Source organism: Penaeus monodon, chromosome 12 (assembly GCF_015228065.2).
Source record: "Penaeus monodon isolate SGIC_2016 chromosome 12, NSTDA_Pmon_1, whole genome shotgun sequence".
In the NCBI taxonomy this organism is placed as follows: Eukaryota; Metazoa; Arthropoda; class Malacostraca; order Decapoda; family Penaeidae; genus Penaeus; species Penaeus monodon.
In genome coordinates, this window is record NC_051397.1 from 6,735,234 (window position 1) to 6,752,733 (window position 17,500).

General features: G+C 41.5%; 1 protein-coding gene across 1 annotated transcript in view; it reads right to left on the bottom strand.

Moving 5' to 3' along the window:
* The window catches only part of LOC119579230 (blastula protease 10-like), a 33,211-nt gene that overhangs the window by 5,106 nt on the left and 10,605 nt on the right, over window positions 1-17,500 (bottom strand). Inside the window, exons 2-8 of the mRNA XM_037926967.1 lie at window positions 11,368-13,004; window positions 9,425-9,635; window positions 7,400-7,596; window positions 5,339-5,539; window positions 3,007-3,130; window positions 2,767-2,901; window positions 2,467-2,550 (exon numbers count right to left, since the gene is read on the bottom strand). Coding sequence (XP_037782895.1) covers window positions 2,467-2,550; window positions 2,767-2,901; window positions 3,007-3,130; window positions 5,339-5,539; window positions 7,400-7,596; window positions 9,425-9,635; window positions 11,368-11,445 — 1,030 coding nt within the window. The 5' untranslated portion in view covers window positions 11,446-13,004. The remainder of the gene's footprint in view (window positions 1-2,466; window positions 2,551-2,766; window positions 2,902-3,006; window positions 3,131-5,338; window positions 5,540-7,399; window positions 7,597-9,424; window positions 9,636-11,367; window positions 13,005-17,500) is intronic.

The following is a 17,500-nucleotide window of genomic DNA, read 5'->3' on the forward strand; positions in this document are numbered from 1 at the left end:
GGGAGAGAGAGGGGGGAAAGGGAGAGAGGGGGGGGGGGAAAAGAGAGGGGGGGGAAGGGGAGGGGGGGGAGAGAGGGGGGGGGGAGAGAGGAGGGGGGGGAGAGAGAGAGAGGGGGGGGGGAAGAGAGAGAGAGGGGGGGAAAAGGAGAGAGAGAGGGGGGGAGAGAGAGGGGGGGAAAGAGAGAGAGAGGGGAAGGAGGGGAAAGAGAGGAGAAGAGAGGAAAAGAGGAGAGAGGAAAAGGGGGAGAGAGAGGAAGAGAGAGAGAGAGGGGGAAAGAGAAGAAGGAGAGGGGGAAAGAGAGAAGGAGAGGAGAGGGGGAAAAAGAAAAGAGAGGAGAGAGAGAGAGAGGGGGAGAGGGAAAGAGAGAGAGAGGAGGAAGAAGAGGAAAGAGAAGAGGAAAAAAGAGAGAAAAGGAAGAGAGGGGAAAGAGGAGAGAGGAGAAGAGAGGGAAAAGGAGAAGAGGGAAAGAGAGAGAGAGAAAGAGAGAGAGGAGGGAAAGAGAGAGAGAAAGGGGGGGGGGAAAAGGGAGGGGAAAGAGAGAGAGAGAAAAAGGGGAAAAGAGAGAAGAGAGAAGGAAAAGAGGGGGAAGGAAAAGGAGAAGAGAGAGAGAGAGAGAAAGAGAGAAGAGAAGAGAAAAAAGAGAGGAGAGAGGAAAAGAGGAGAGGGGAAAGAGAGAAAAAAGGGAAAAGAGAGAGAGAGAGAAGAGAAAAAGAAAAGGAAAGGGGAAAAGGGGGGGGGGGGGGGGGGGGGGGGGGGGGGGGGGGGGGGGGGGGGGGGGGGGGGGGGGGGGGGGAGAAAGAGAGAAAGAGAGGAGAGAGGGGAGGGAGAAGGGGAGAGAAAAAGAAAAGGAGAAGAGAGAGAGAGAGAAAAAGAGAGAAGGAGAAAAGAGAGATGAAAAAAGGAGAGAGAGAGAAAAGAAAGGGGGGAAAGAGGGCAGAGGGAAAAAGGAAGGGAGAAAAAGAGGAAATAGGTAAAGGAAACAGGAAGAGGAGCCGAGACAAGTAAAGTGGTTGAGGAAAGGAGACATAGAAATAAGAAAAACAGGAGAAGGAAATATAAGGAGCTAGCATAGTAGGGAATGAAATAATCACGATTATTCGAAGTGACAGTAACTTTGGACTCTATTCGATTCCTCCGCAGTAACGACGACCCGAGGCCTTCGACGGATCTTAACTGGTGCCTGACATGCAACTCCCCCCAGTCATTAAAAGTCCCAAATTTGACGGGTAAATTATATATATATAAAAAAGGAAATCGTCATACGTCGCGCAACAAAGAAGTCCTACTCTTGCCAAACACAAAAGTGTTAGTATCCCTGCCTAACCATTTATTTAATTTTACTGTAGGTTTACTTTTGGCCAATCAAAATGATTACCCGAAAGAGCAGAACACAGGATTCGTTTTCCGCCTTTGGTCTGCGTGATTCGCGAGTATTACTGCAATGTGTCTTTTATGGCATTTTTGTTCCTTGCTCATTAGCTTATATGACATTTCAAAACGAGGATAAATTGATAGCTTAGATTGCTTTTATTTACATTTCCCATTAATAATAATATTGTTAGTGTCCTCTGAGATTCATTTCTATTCAGTAAGGCCCAATATATATTAGGAGGCTTCCAATTCATATTTTCTAAAGAAGATACGTCGGGAAACGCACAAGATGGTCAGACAAAGACTTTATCGCCCCTAAAACTAGTGCTCAGCCTCATATGATCCACTGAATTAATCTCTGGGAATAAACCGCATTTGAGTTCCTTAAAGACTGTCGGATTAATTATAACTTTAAAGTCTTTCGAAAAGTCTGACGACCACAAGGCAAAGTCTAACGAGCATAGTGCAAAGTCTAACGGTCATAATGCAAAGTCAGTATATGCATGAGGGAAGTTGACCCATATGGAGGGCCATTAACAGACGGAACCAGTGACCTCACCTCGCTCCCCCTACATTTCCTGCAGCTGTACTTCCACGCCACGTGTGCGGTGGACGCTCACCGCTTGTGCCCGAGGATGACCCAGTTTTACTCAGTTCGTGCCCAGCGCTCACCGAGCGCAGATCGCCTTACACACCATTAGCCTCCGGGCTGGCGGGCCGGACACGCGACCCTGCATCCAGCTTACCCTAAGACATCGTCTCGTGTGTTACCCTCACTGTCTTCGGTAATAAAGAGTCAAGCCGTCATAACCACTATCAATGCCAACCAGTCATAATCACTGTTCAGAGGCATCATAGCCCTTTACAACCCACCTGGTACCCAATGAACAAATTAAGTTTCTACGGTGTAAGTGTAGACCGTGTAGCTATTTCACAGAACATTATTTCGAGTACTGGGCTAATGTGTGTAAAGAAACAAAGGCCTAGCACCATAAAATGAGTAAACAAATACCATACATAAGGGACAAAGGGAAACAAATACAAGTTGCTGTGAACTATGTGGGTTACACGGAAATATGCTACCATTGTCTTACCTGCTGGTATAGGCTTTGGAAAATCTACAGACTGTATGGTTGAGGCGACGGTTATGTTCTCTGAGCAACCAGACAGGAAAGTATCTGCGTAAGAACATTATGGAAAACAGGGGATTGTATCAAGAGTATTGTATCTTTAATAAGCCTTTAGGTATACCAGTATTATTTCAAATATCCCAGAAGACACGTATGAAACTTCAAATGCAAGGAAATTCAAACGAAAACAAAGCAAAGAAAAAGATTTTTTTTTTTTTTTTATAAAATCTTAAAAATCATCTAAATTCATAATTCCTTTCTTACCATAATAATCCTCAACCTGATACTGGCAGTACTCGCCACACGTTCCTGGAGGACAAATGCAGGTACAGTTCACACCCATGTAACCCTCGTTCTTGCAAGGGTCCGTTTTCATCCCGCATGCTTTTAACCATTTATCTGTAAAGTGAAGCATCTGTATAGCAATTCCAAGTCATTCTGAAAAAAAAAAACTATCCATCCTCATCTATACCTTCGTCTACATATGCCATAACCATAACACACCTATACATTTGTACATGCGATTGACCAGCAACTTGTCTCTGTAACTCAACGTATCCATGCTACCAACTAGTTCTTGGTGAAGTGGGTTGATAGTGGACAAGGTCAGACCACCGTTGTAATAGGTCTACGGAAAAGAGAGAGAGAAGAGAAAAGGTTGAAGTGCACGTCTTGAGAGAGAGGCATGGACTGATTTGATAAGGTTTATGTATAGAACTGTAAATGCTTTCCTTTCCAAAACATTAACCCAAACTGGATGAGCATCTGTCGTAGTTATACATTCCATAGTTCTTACCTTATCTGCATGCCTTACCTTAAACAAAATCTTACTATACAAAGAGAAGACCAGTCAATGAAGAAATTAATATAATCAACAAGTAATATTCTTTGGACATTCCTGTTTGACTGAGTAAGACCCAGCGACTTAGGGTCTTGCAATTTCGGCTGCCTCCAGAACTGCATCCTATACATACTGCATGGCGTACTGACAGCCTGTGCTTAACTTGTACCCTGCTGTCTCCGAGATAGGCCTTTATAGACTGATTTCCCAGCAGTACTCTTAGAGTGCCAGATGGTGCCATGCCCTATGTGCTTCATCTTTTCTGTAGTCCATACCTTTATAATCACTAGCAAAGTAAAAGTTCGCATATCATAATTAACAGTGCTAATTTGTCACAGGATGGTATATCTATATTAGAAGATATTAATTACAGTTATACTGGAACGTGTTGCTATGAAATTTGGTGTAGGATAATTCTAGGTACCATGGGATCGGATGGGTTATGCCTGGCCAATGTATAATTTCTCTCTCTTATTTTGTATTATCAATTATTTTTATTTTATTTTATTTATTTACTTTTGCAAATGTCACAAATTTGGACACTAATTCCTTCTACTGCATGAGGATCAGCAGAATCAGAGCATTACAATCCAAGTGTGTGTGTGGGGTGGGGGGTGTCACGAAAGAAGTGCAGAATGTCTTCTACATATTTCAAGTTACACGTTTCTAGTTCTGATGTTCAGTTCATAGATTATGGCCCACGTAGTATGTCGATCTAGATAAACAAATTAATTCTATGCCCTCCCTGACGAAGATTCGAACCCACTCTCACAAAGCGGGAAGCACCAGAGGGAACAGAACCAAGGCACTTCGCAATACGACCTAACAAAAAGATCATCTAACCAGAATCTAAAATGGCTTCGTGAGCTAGGGTATGATTGCGCTCGATGAGAGTGCCTTAGAAATTCTGATACCATGCCCGTTTACCTAGACCGCTTCTAATATGTATGATGGATGACGCATTTTATATAGAAATTTATATACTCTCCCTAACAAGGATGAGTGGGGGTTTAAATCCTAATCAGGGAGGTTATATAAAAATCTACACAAAATGCGATATTGCATTCTTCCATCTTACATGGAGTTTTGTATTTTCTTTTAATATGATGCTCAGGGGACATAAACACACAGGTCCTTGTTTTTTTCGTTTGTTTCCAGATAACTGACACCGCCAACAGAGAGGGTGTCACATCCAAGGTCTACAACTAAGATTAATTCAGAAAATACCCACACTCTTCATGTCATCACGCAATAACATATAGGGAGGTTGGACACTAACCACAATGAGACTTTGGATGAACATGTACTAAAACAAAACAGAATACTGTCATCATTTGAATCTCGTCCTCTTCATTTATTTAATTGCTTTACATGAAGCATGAGGAATTAAAATTTTCAAAGCCAAGTAAAATTTGTGATATATACTTATCGTTATAAACTATTACCTGAGTGGGAGAGGGAAAGGGTGGGAGAGAGAGAGAAAGAAAGAGAGAAAGAGAGAGAAAGAGAAAAATAGAGAAAGAGAGAAAGAGAGAGAAAGAGAAAGAGAGAGAAAGAGAAAAATAGAGAAAGAGATGGATAGATAGAGAGAGAGAGGATACAGATAAAGATACAGGCAGATAGATAGATAGATAGAGAGGAGAGAGAGAAGAGAGAGAGAGAGAGAGAGAGAGAGAGAGAGAGAGAGAGAGAGAGAGAGAGAGAGAGAGAGAGAGAGAGAGAATGTGAAAAAGAGAAAGAATGAAAGAAAAATAGAAAAAAAGAAAAACAAAGAGAAAGAGAAAAACAATGAGAAAGAGAAAAACAAGAGAGAAAAACAATTAAAGAGAAAAACAGAAAGAGAAAAGCATAAAAAGAGAAAAACCAAAAGAAAACAAAACAAAGAAAGCTAAAAACAGAAAGAGAAACACAGAGGCCCCCCTTCCAGACAGACATACAAAAAAAACAGCCTATAACACCTGACAAGCCACGCCTTCAACCCCTCCCCCTCCCTACCTTCGCTCTGTAGTGCATTACGGACGTGAGATCGTACTTGACCCCATAGTCGTTTATGAGGTTGAACTTCGCCGTCTCGAAGTTAAACTTGGAGCTGCTCTGGATGTTTTCGGTGTTCACGTGAATTTCCCTGTCGCGGTCCGGCCGAGACTGCTCGTGGAAGAGGCCCAGGGCGTGGCCAATTTCATGGACAGCTGCGTACTGAGGGAAGAGGGAAGGAAGGGAGACAGACGGTGAGGAGGCGGGAGGAATGGCGGGGGTGGGGGGGGGGGATGAAGGGTGTCGAAGGGTGTGTGAGAGTAGATCAAAAGGATGTTTATGTGAATGGGAGAGAGGCGAGAGAGGGAGATTAAGAGGACAGAAGCGAGCGAGCGAGCGAGGGAGAGAGAGAGATAAAAGGAGAAATGGGACGTGGAAAGGATGGAAGAAAAAGAGAAAGATATAGAGGGAGAGGGAGAGCGAGAGGGAGAGGGAGGGAGAGGGAGAGCGAGAGGGAGAGGGAGGGAGAGGGTGAGGGAGGGAGAGGGTGAGGGAGAGGGTGAGGGAGGGAGAGGGTGAGGGAGAGAGAGGGTGAGGGAGGGAGAGGGTGAGGGAGGGAGAGGGTGAGGGGAGGGGAGAGGGTGAGGGAGGGAGAGGGTGAGGGAGGGGAGGGGTGAGGGAGGGAAAGGGTGAGGGAGGGTGAGGGGGGAGGGAGAGGGAAGAGGGAGGGAGAGGGAGGGAGAGGGTGAGGGAGAGGGAGAGGATGAGGGAGAGGTTGAGATGAGGGTGAGGGTGAGGGTGAGGGAGGAGGGTGAGGGAGAGGGAGAGGGTGAGGGAGGAGGGTGAGGGGGAGGGAGAGGATGAGATGAGGGAGAGGGAGGGGAGAGGGAAGATGAGGGAGAGGGAGGAGGGAGATGAGGGAGAGGGAGGGAGAGGATGAGGGAGAGGGAGGAGAGAGGATGGAGAGGGAGGGAAGGAGGATGAGGGAGGAGGGGAGGGATGAGGATGAGGGAGCAGGGAGGGAGAGGATGAGGGACAGGGAGGGAGAGGATGAGGGAGAGGATGAGGGAGAGGGAGGAGGATGAGGGAGAGGATGAGGAGAGGGAGAGGATGGAGGATGAGGGAGAGGAGGAGGGAGAGGATGAGGAGAGGGAGGGAGAGGATGAGGGAGAGGAGGGATGAGGGTGAGGGTGAGGTGAGGGAGAGGGTGAGGGAGAGGGTGAGGGAGAGGATGAGGGAGAGGGAGAGGGAGAGGGAGAGGGAGAGGATGAGGGAGAGGATGAGGGAGAGGGAGGAGGGAGAGGGAGAGGAGGAGAGGATGAGGAGAGGGAGGAGAGGATGAGGGAGAGGAGAGGAGAGGGGAGGAGGGAGAGGATGAGGGAGAGGAGAGCGGAGAGGGAGGAGAGGATGAGGGAGAGGGAGGGAGAGGATGAGGGAGAGGGAGGGAGAGGATGAGGGAGGGAGAGGATGAGGGAGGGAGAGGATGAGGGAGGGAGAGGATGAGGGAGGGAGAGAGAGAGAGAGAGAGAGAGAGAGAATTATAGGAAAGAATCAGACGCAAAGAGGAATACAAGGTAGGTTTCAGTCGGGGAGAGAGATTAAGAGAAAGAAAGAGAGGAACGAACGAAAGGGGAAGAGACAATGTAAGGCGCGAGAGGGATTCTGGGGGAGGAGATTCCAAAAGAAAAGAAAAAGAAGACGATGAAGAGGAGGAGGAGCAGTGCGAGTAGTTATAATAGTAATAGTAATAATAATAGTAGTAGAAGTAATGGCAGCAGCAACAGTAATAATACTAGTAGTAAAACGCAAATGGAAAATTCGAGAGAGAGAGAGAGAGAAAGAGAGAGAGAGAAAGGGGTATGAGAAAAGAAAAGAAAAAAAAAAACAAAGGGGTATGAGAAAAGAAAAGAAAAAAAAAATCACGACCACAAACCATATAAAATCAGAATCAACATAGGGAAACAAACATACACACCAAAGAATACAAGAGAACTAAAAAAACAAAAAAAAAAAAACATGAAAGAAAGAAAAAGAAAGAAAAAGAAAAAGAAAACAAATAATCGCCATCAGAAGACCACCTACCGTGCGACAGTTCCTACCAATGGAGACATGCTGTCCCCTGTAAAACCAGATGCGGCCGATGAAGGAAAAGCAGCCATTGCCCTGAATGAACTGCAGGTGGGGTGCCCGCGTCCCTGGCTCCGCCTCCTCGAACTGGACGCAAGTGTGAGCCATCCACTCGGCCATCGCCTTCGAGCAGATGCCTCGGTCGACCTTTGCTGTGGGTGGGTTGCGGGTGTGAAAAAAAAAAAAAAAAATACATATATATACATATATATATTTTTTTTGGGGGGGAGGGGATTAGGGGGAAGGGTGGGGGGTGAAGGGGGGAAGGGTGGGGGTGATGACGGGGAAGGGTGGGGGGAAATGATGGGGGAAGGGTGGGGGGAAATGATGGGGGAAGGGTGGGAGGGGGTGATGGGGGAAGGGTGGGAGGGGATGATGGGGGAAGGGTGGGAGGGGTGATGGGGGAAGGGTGGGAGGGGGTGATGGGGGAAGGGTGGGAGGGGGTGATGGGGGAAGGGTGGGAGGGGGTGATGGGGGAAGGTGAGGGGATGATGGGGGAAGGGAGGGGATGATGGGGGAAGGGTGGGAGGGGGGATGGGGAAGGGAGGAAGGGGGTGATGGGGAAGGGAGGGGTGATGGGGAAGGGTGGGAGGGGGTGATGGGGGAAGGGTGGGAGGGGGTGATGGGGAAGGGTGGGAGGGGGTGATGGGGGAAGGGTGGGGGGGTGATGGGGAAGGTGGAGGGGAGTGATGGGGGAAGGGTGGGAGGGGGTGATGGGGGAAGGGTGGGAGGGGGTGATGGGGGAAGGGTGGGAGGGGGTGATGGGGGAAGGGTGGGAGGGGGTGATGGGGGAAGGGTGGGAGGGGTGATGGGGGAAGGGTGGGAGGGGGTGATGGGGGAAGGGTGGGAGGGGTGATGGGGAATGGGGGAAGGGGAGGGGGGGGGGTGATGGGGGAAGGGTGGGAGGGGTGATGGGAAGGGTGGGAGGGGTGATGGGGGAAGGGTGGGAGGGAGTGATGGGGAAGGGTGGGAGGGGGTGATGGGGTAGGGTGGGGGTGGGATGATGGGGAAGGTGGAGGGGTGGGTAGAATGATGGGGAAGGGTGGGGGAAGGGTGGGGGAAAGGGTGGGGGTGATGGGGAAAGGGTGGGGAGGAAGGGAGGTGAGGGAAGGGTGGGGAGATGATGGGGAAGGGTGGGGAGAATGATGGGAAAGGATTGGGGAAGTGATGGGAAGTGATACTTATGTTAAGTAAAAAAAAAAAAAAAAAAAAAAGTTAACAGCCGGAGGAGAAAAGCATCATAAAGAAAAATGTATACGATAACGGAATTAATAAAGAAAAAAAAATACAATAAACGCTACAATAACATCTAAGTAGAAAGACCTAATCGTTGAGGGAAAACAATGAAAAAACATACAGTAACACAAACAAGAAGTACACACTAAACACACCCACACATCACAGTATATCCCAGCTTAACTTCTCAACACAAACTAAAAGCACGAGGAATTATGGCGAGCCGAAAAAAACAAACATTCAAAAACATTATAAAAAAAAAATTGAAAATATCAAAACAGATTACGAAGCTTCATCACGAGAGGCATAGAAACTCTTAAAAGTATTGAAAACGCAATTAATATTATTAGGACTACCACTATTACTATCACTAACACGACGACTGATACTATTGCGACTACTATAACTACTATATTGCTACTACTAAATACTATATACTAAATACTCTCCCTTATCGATTATATTAATCTTATTATATACTCTGATCTTTCTTTGGTATGATTATTGATTATATTATATATATATATATATATATATATATATATATATATATATATATATATTTTTTTTTTTTTTTTTTTTTTTTTTTTTACTGGCTAGATATGTAAATAATGCAAACACATCCTACATCCCCGCCTTTTTACATAACGCACACACTGTTCTCTAAAACAGATTTTCATCAACTCCAATCTACAACAATCAAAACAACCCAACCTAACCCCACAGCGGACCGCCGTACCCTACCGTCCGCAAAGACAAAGGGCACGAGCGGATACCCCCCACGCCCGACAGGCCAGTGGTATCGTGTGTCCGAAATGGCTTTCTTTCCCTCGGCGCCGTTGGTCTCAAGGTCCCTTATGACGTGGTCCATCTGCTCCTCAGGGATCAGCATGTCCATCTGGTATAGCTTGCCTTTGTTTACTTCTAGGGGGTTGGTCACTTCAAAACCCAAGTGCTGTGGGGAAAGGGGTGGGTGAGGTTAGATGAGGTGAGGTGGTTAGTAAGGGGAGGTGAGTTGGGGTAAGGTGAGTTGATATGGGTGGGTGGCAGATGTAAGGTAATATGGGTGAGTGGCAGAGGGGAGGTGATATGGGTTAGTGGCAGAGGGGAGGTGATATGGGTGAGTGGCAGAGGGGAGGTGATATGGGTGAGTGGGCAGAGGGGAGGTGATATGGGTGGGTGGGAGAGGTGAAGTGAGCTGAGATGAGGTAAGCTGAGGTGGGTGTGTAAAGTGAATTGAGGTGAGATGAAGTGGGTAGGGGTCAGCGCAAAAGTTAATCTCCAGCCCAATTAAGCGAGTTCAAACTGAGAGATAATGCTGAGATAATCACTTCATAAAAACAATTGTGTAGGCATAGAAAGTACAAATTATAAGAAATAGTTTGGAAATGGAAGCAAAGTAGACAGAAAAAAAAACACGAAAGGGACATAGATCACAAGAAGACTGCCTGAACATCCACAAGGTCAGGTATGAACAACACAATTTAGTCAAGATAAAAATACCGATATATTAGTATGAGACGATAAAATCTCTTTTGGGAGGTACAGACCCTGAAGCCGAGAGGATATAACATTAAATGATAACTTAGTTAAGAAAATTAATGGCAACACTGGAGGGTATGGTCTAATAAACAGTACACTGCTGGTTATTCTGATATCTCAACTCCTGAAAGGCTGTAAGAAGGCTAGATGAATCAGAATATACTGAAACTGATCTTTTACCTTCTATCAATACAGTATAATATCTTGGACTTCTCTTTCAAACACATCCACACATTCTTTTCACACTTACACATCCAACATTCAACACAAACAATATTTTCCTTCCACTTTTCTCTTACATATCAATCATGTCCACATATACAACATACACAGTTCTTGAACCTACTAATTAGGTGGGCCTGGAACCTTATATCTATACACTAGAAACTGTTAATCTGAACTGAACCAGACATTAAATTTTACTGGGTCTATTCCCCGCTACAATTGTCTCTTTGGTGGCAGTGGTGGGATATATGAGCACTCCAAGGATAACAAAATCGGCCTTGGAGTTGAAGTGAACAACCATACATTACAGGAAGCATTTTGATATCTGCTGATTGGCAGAGCAGCTGTTTTGATATCAGAGAAAATGACACTTATTTACATCCAGATATCTTTATCTACATCTCTTATAAATATAAAAGACAACATAATTGAAGCAAACAAATAGGTTTGTAACTGCAAGATTAACCAGAATAAATGTATGGATCATGTCAAGTTTTATTGCTTCAGTTTATTTGAGTATGGGGTAAGAACTATATGAAATGTGAAAATGTTAACAATGAGTTAACACGACAAAACCTTGATCAGTGGAAAGCAAAAGGAGCCATCTGAGATTCTAGATAAAATTTGTGTTTTTTTTGGTCCCCATGAACAATGTGATTTTTAATTCATGTCACTTAAGAGACATGAATGGATGATTAGGGCTCATAGAACTCATGGATTTGTAAATCTATCATTACTATGGGATTCTTTAAAATGGAGTACTCCCACCAAGTCTGGAACCCTTGGCACGAAAATTGAGACCTCACAAAGTAAGCACTTGTATTAAAAAATACATACGCCAACCCAGACACTCCTTACGCCCAGTCCATCTAGTCAAATCATCAAACATCATTCATTCCCTTACCGTATCTATAACTTACATCTATCATCTCTTTAGACATGTGCTCCTCCCCCTGGCTTTCTTGGCCCTCTACCTTAGGCATCTCAGGAAGAAGCATAGGCTCATGAAGTCCACGTTTGCCATTCCCATAGGAGAGGGGATCGAAGTACTGCTCAACATCCAACTGTTTCTCAGTGTATTGATTCTTGCCATTCTCCTCTTCTGCAAAGTCAAAAGAATAGCCAGCTTCTATAGGCCTTAGATACGACAAGAACTGTGGAACCTTTTCGTTGCTGTAGGACGGGATCTGCTCTAGGACGTCCTCCAGTGCAAAGTAAAGCGTGTCCTGTTGGTCGTTGCTAGTTGTGCCTTCCTGGTGAAATGTCTGGACTTCGGGTCCTAGGAAGAAAGGAAATGACTCACCAGCACTGTCGCTCAACCAGCTGACCAAATATTGCCACTGGATCTGAGCGTGCAAAGTCCTTTATTCGGGACTGTCCTCCTAGTAGTCCTGAGTACCAGCATCTTCTCCCCAAGGATTGGTTGTGTCGCCATCTCCCGTGTTCCAAATACTCTGCGGATCTTCTGCTAAAGTGTTGTGAGTTTCACCTCCCAGGAATGATGGAGTGCCATCTCTCAATGAATTTGTTGTGTCACCCCAAGAGCCCTCAGAGCCAACTTCCCATGAGAGTTGAGTGCCATGTTCCAACAGGACTGAAGAGCCATCACTCGAAGGGATCTGAGTGCCATCTCCCGACGAGCTCTGAGAGACATCGCCTGAAGGGGTCTCAGAACCATCACCAGGAATATGAATCCCATTATCCAATGGGGCCCGAGTACCACCACCCGGTGGGACCTGAATACCATCTCCCAGTGGGACATGAGGCTCATCTCGTACACCTTGAGCTTCTCCTCTCCAGAGGGCTTGAGTGTCACTCCCAGGGGTCTGAAGGTCATCCCCAAGGAGCTGAGTGTCAATCCCCAGGGCATGTGTCATCTCCCAAGGGGCATGTGTCATCTCCCCAGGGGCATGTGTCATCTCCCCAAGGGGCATGGGTGTCATCTACCCAAGGGGCATGTGTGTCATCTACCCAAGGGGCATGTGTGTCATCTACCCAAGGGGCATGTGTGTCATCTCCCCAAGGGGCATGTGTGTCATCTCCCCAAGGGGCATGTGTGTCATCTACCCAAGGGGCATGTGTGTCACCTCCCCAAGGGGCATGTGTGTCACCTCCCCAGGGGGCATGTGTGTCACCTCCCCAGGGTGGTTCCCTCCAGGGGGCATGTGTGTCACCTCCCCAGGGGGCATGTGTGTCACCTCCCCTTATAAGAAAAACGTCTTGGTGATTTAGATCTTCCAACGAACTGCCATCTCCACCTTCCCACTGAAAGTCGCCATCTCCTTCCCCAACGATAGTCATCACCTCCCCAAGGAGAGTCGTCATCACCTCCCCAAGGAGAGTCGTCATCACCTCTCCAAGGAGAGTCGTCATCACCTGCCCAAGGATAGTCATCACCTCCCCAGGGGTAGTTGGTATCACCTCCCCACAATGTCTGAGAGGCACTCCCCCAAGGTGTGATTCCTTCCCCTGTGTCTTTGGCGTCATCACTCTCCGCTGGCAGAGCTGTGTCTTGGCCGACGACGCCGCTCACAACGGGGACGGGTCTCGATTTTCCCTGAAAGTGGGGGAAACAGCTGTGATTAAGGAGCTCGATTTTCCCTGATATAATTATATATATAATTATATAATATATATATAATATATATAATAATATTATATATATATATATATGTATATATATGAATATATGATATAATAATAATATATATATATATATAATATATATATATAGATAATATAAATATATATATATATAAATATTATATAATATATATATTAAGTAAATATACTATATATATATATATATTATATATATATATATATTATATATATATATATATATATATATATATATATATATATATATATATTATAATATATATATATATATATATATATATATATATATATTATATATAGTTTATATATATTATATATATATTATATATATTAATATATAATTATATATATTTATAATTATATATATTATATATATAATATATATCTATATAATTATATATATATATAATATATATAAATATATATATATATGTTTTGATATATTTATAATAAATCATATATATATTATATATATATATATATATATATATATATAATAATATTAAATATATATAATATAAGTATATTATATAAATATATATATATAAATATTATTAATGATTATTATATATAGTTATATAGACAATATATAAAATATATATATATATATATATATATATATATAAGTATATAATTATTATTATATATATACTATGATAGTTATATTTAATATATATATATATAATATATACATATATATAGAATAATATATATATATATATATATTATACAATATATAATATATATATTATACATATATATATATAATCGATATCAATAAATATAATATAAATATATATAATATATATATATATATATATATATAATATATATATATATAGTGTATAATAAAATTATGTATTATATCATAATGTATCATACATATATATATGTATATTATAATATATATCTATATATATTAATATTTAACAATATTATATCTATATATAGAATATTATATTACAGATATATATATATATATATAGATATAATATATATTAAAATAACGAATAATGCTATATATATCATATAAATATACATATATATATATATATATTATATATAAATATCTATATATATATTATACTTTGTATAATAATTATATATATCTAATATATATTACTATATATATATATAATCTATATATTATTCTATATACTATATATATATATATATATATATAGTATATTTCATACAATATATAATAATATATTTATAATATTATATAATATATTATCAATATTATATATAATATTAGTTATAATATATTATATATATAATATTATATATATAATTTATATATATGATATTCTATATATTATATTTATTCATTATATTATTATATTTATTATTATTGTATATTGATATTTTTATATTATATATATAATACAAATATAAAATATCAAATATAAAATATAAAATATACAATTACAATTATATAATATACAATATATTATTATCTATATAATATTTATTATATATATATATAATATATTCATTTATATGTACTTATATAAATTAAATTTTATATTATTTATTTATATATATAATCTATATATATATTATATTAATAATATACATATATTTATATTATTATGATACATATATTTATATTATATATTATATATTATCATATACTAATTCTATAATATATATTATGTAACTATACAATATATACATATATATCTAATATTATCTATAATCTTTATCTATATCTTATCTATTTACTATATCCTATATCTATATATATATATATATATATATATAGCTAATGTGAGTGCGAGTGTGTGTCCGCGCATTCATGCACTTGCGTGTCGCCCGCGCGCGTGCGTAATCACATACACAGATTTACAAATATTGGGTAATACGGTAGTGGGTGAGTTAATCGTAAATACGATGGTGGTCTGAGAACCACCAATAATGATTACCTAAACAACTACTCCCCTGGGAAGGATCATGGGTCAGGCACCCCAGTAAGAGGACATAGCCAACTATATTATGTCGAGTCGAAAAATGAAAATAAGCAAAATGGCGCAAACAGGGCCTTTCAATGTTGTCTTGTAAGATCCGCGCCCGGTAGCTGCATTCAACTGCAGGGATGCTGCGATCGTCATCCTGCGACTGCAGACCAACCAACAGACATTAAGAACATGTCGGTTAAAAAGTTTAGACCTTAACTATCCAAGATCGGAACATGGAATATTCGAAGTTTATACCAGAATGAAACACTGGACAATACTCTCCACGAGATGAACAGAATGAATATCCATTGCTTAGGTTTGTGCAAAGCCAGATGGCCCATTACTGGCGACTTTATGAAGAATTAGAATTGAATCCTCTTTTCAGGGGGTCAAGAACAAAAATGGAGTAGCTCTGGTCCTAGACAAAAACTTTTCAAAATCCGTCCTGTCGTTCTAGCCCAAAAACCTAGACCTGTAGATGTAAACATCCTAGTAGCATAAGCTCCAGCTGCGGATGCTGAAGACCAACAAATTGACTGCTTCTACAACTCGCTTGATTCATTATTCTTATCACATAAATCAAACAAAACTATGACTGTCATGGGTGATTTTAATGGTAAAGTTGGCTCAGAGAGAGACGGGAGGGTTGCTGGATCGCAGGGTCTGGGGGAACAGAACGAATGTGGAAAAAGACTTATGGATTAGTGTAAGGAGAAAAATCTGGTCATCACAAACACCTGATTTAATGTACACCCCAGATGATATACACAGATTAGTCCTGGTGATAGAGACAGAAACCAAATTGACTATGTTATGATACCGGAATGCAATAAAAAAAACTCCCGAGCATATCCAGGTGCAGATGCAAATTCAGACCACAACCCGGAAATAAAATTTAGAGTGTCCCTCAAAAAGTTGAAGTGAAGATTGCCCCAGTTTTGAACTCGGTACATTACAAACCTATCAAGAGGTGCGAGAAAACTTCAAATAAGATTTTTTTTTGGAAATCTACCAGAGGCTTCTAACAATGACACTGACTATCGGTTTTGTGCCCTCATTGAGAACACCCAAGCAACAGCTGGTAAGACAAGCAGAAAAGAAGCCCTCATCAAGCTTATCCACCAAGAACTCAAAGGCCTGTTACGGAAGTCTCAAAACAGAACCCTTTGCAATATGAACTAGTGAACAAGAAGAATGTAAGAAAGTCAAGGAGAAGTGGTTGCAGGAAAACTGTGATGAAGCAAAAAAATCTTAGGGTAATTCTTTTTGGTATGGACACACTCGCCAGTCCCCGACTCCAGACAACACTCTTGGGGGAAACGAGGGGAACCGTTTTTTTTTTTTTTGGGGGGGGGAGGGTAAAGAGTGGCCTCAGTTTGATTTGAGTGTCAGTAAATGACGAAAGGAAATTATGAATGCACACAAAATCGACTTTTTGGAAATACGAATATCAAAGACCGACTTTCCAGATATTCGAGCCAAACTTCATCATTATGATAAAAAATGAAGAAGAAAAAAAAAGCCAGTGTTCGATTATGCTTCTCATATTTGAAAATTAGGAAAGCGCAAGAAGCTCCACCCCCAAAAAACCCTTGGCAAACATTCTCTTCACCTCGCCATACACGGCAAGATAGAACTTGAAACAGGTCTTGTTTTTTTTTTCTTGTTTTTTTTACTTATCATACCAGTTTATTTATTTACTTAGACAAGGGGAGCAAGGCTACCCTGGACTTTTTACCGCTTTTACTCTAACTTTTACCGAAAAGGCTAAAAAAAAAGACGTAAAGGATATGACAATGCACCTTACTGCGGAGGGTACAAATTAGCATCGGCAAGGAGGAAGCAGCCTTTGCTTCGAATATGGGATGCTCATCAAAAACAACACACGGGCCAGATAACCAACGAATTGGTACTTCCTCCTGCCATAGTGCGGTACTTTGGCCTTTGTTCCCCGCCATTTACGTTCGATGGTGTTGGCATGAGCCGCAATGACGGGATCCACGAAGTTGAGGGAATGGTTCACAGACAGGTGCTGAAAACCCTCTTTATTAAGGAAGTTATGTGACTTTCGCCCTTCAATGCGGTCTTTTACAACTACTATAAGGGTCTCAGCATATCTGGAGGACACAGAAAAAAACGACTTTCACGGCACACCCACCGAAAACCCACTGGCCTTGTCAGTACTACTGTTTATGCACCAAGTAATAATCACTTCTCTGCAAAAACTTCCCCAGCCACAAATTGTTTTGTCAGAGTTTCAGTTCGTCTCTTACCAGAGAGCAAGAGAAATCTAAAAACAAATCTCTCTCTCTCTCTCTCTCTCTCTCTCTCTCTCTCTCTCTCTCTCTCAAACTCTATATTTATATATTATATGAAATATATATATATCATATATTATAATATATATAAATATATGTATATATGTAATATATTCATATGTATATAAATATAGTATATATATATGTATATA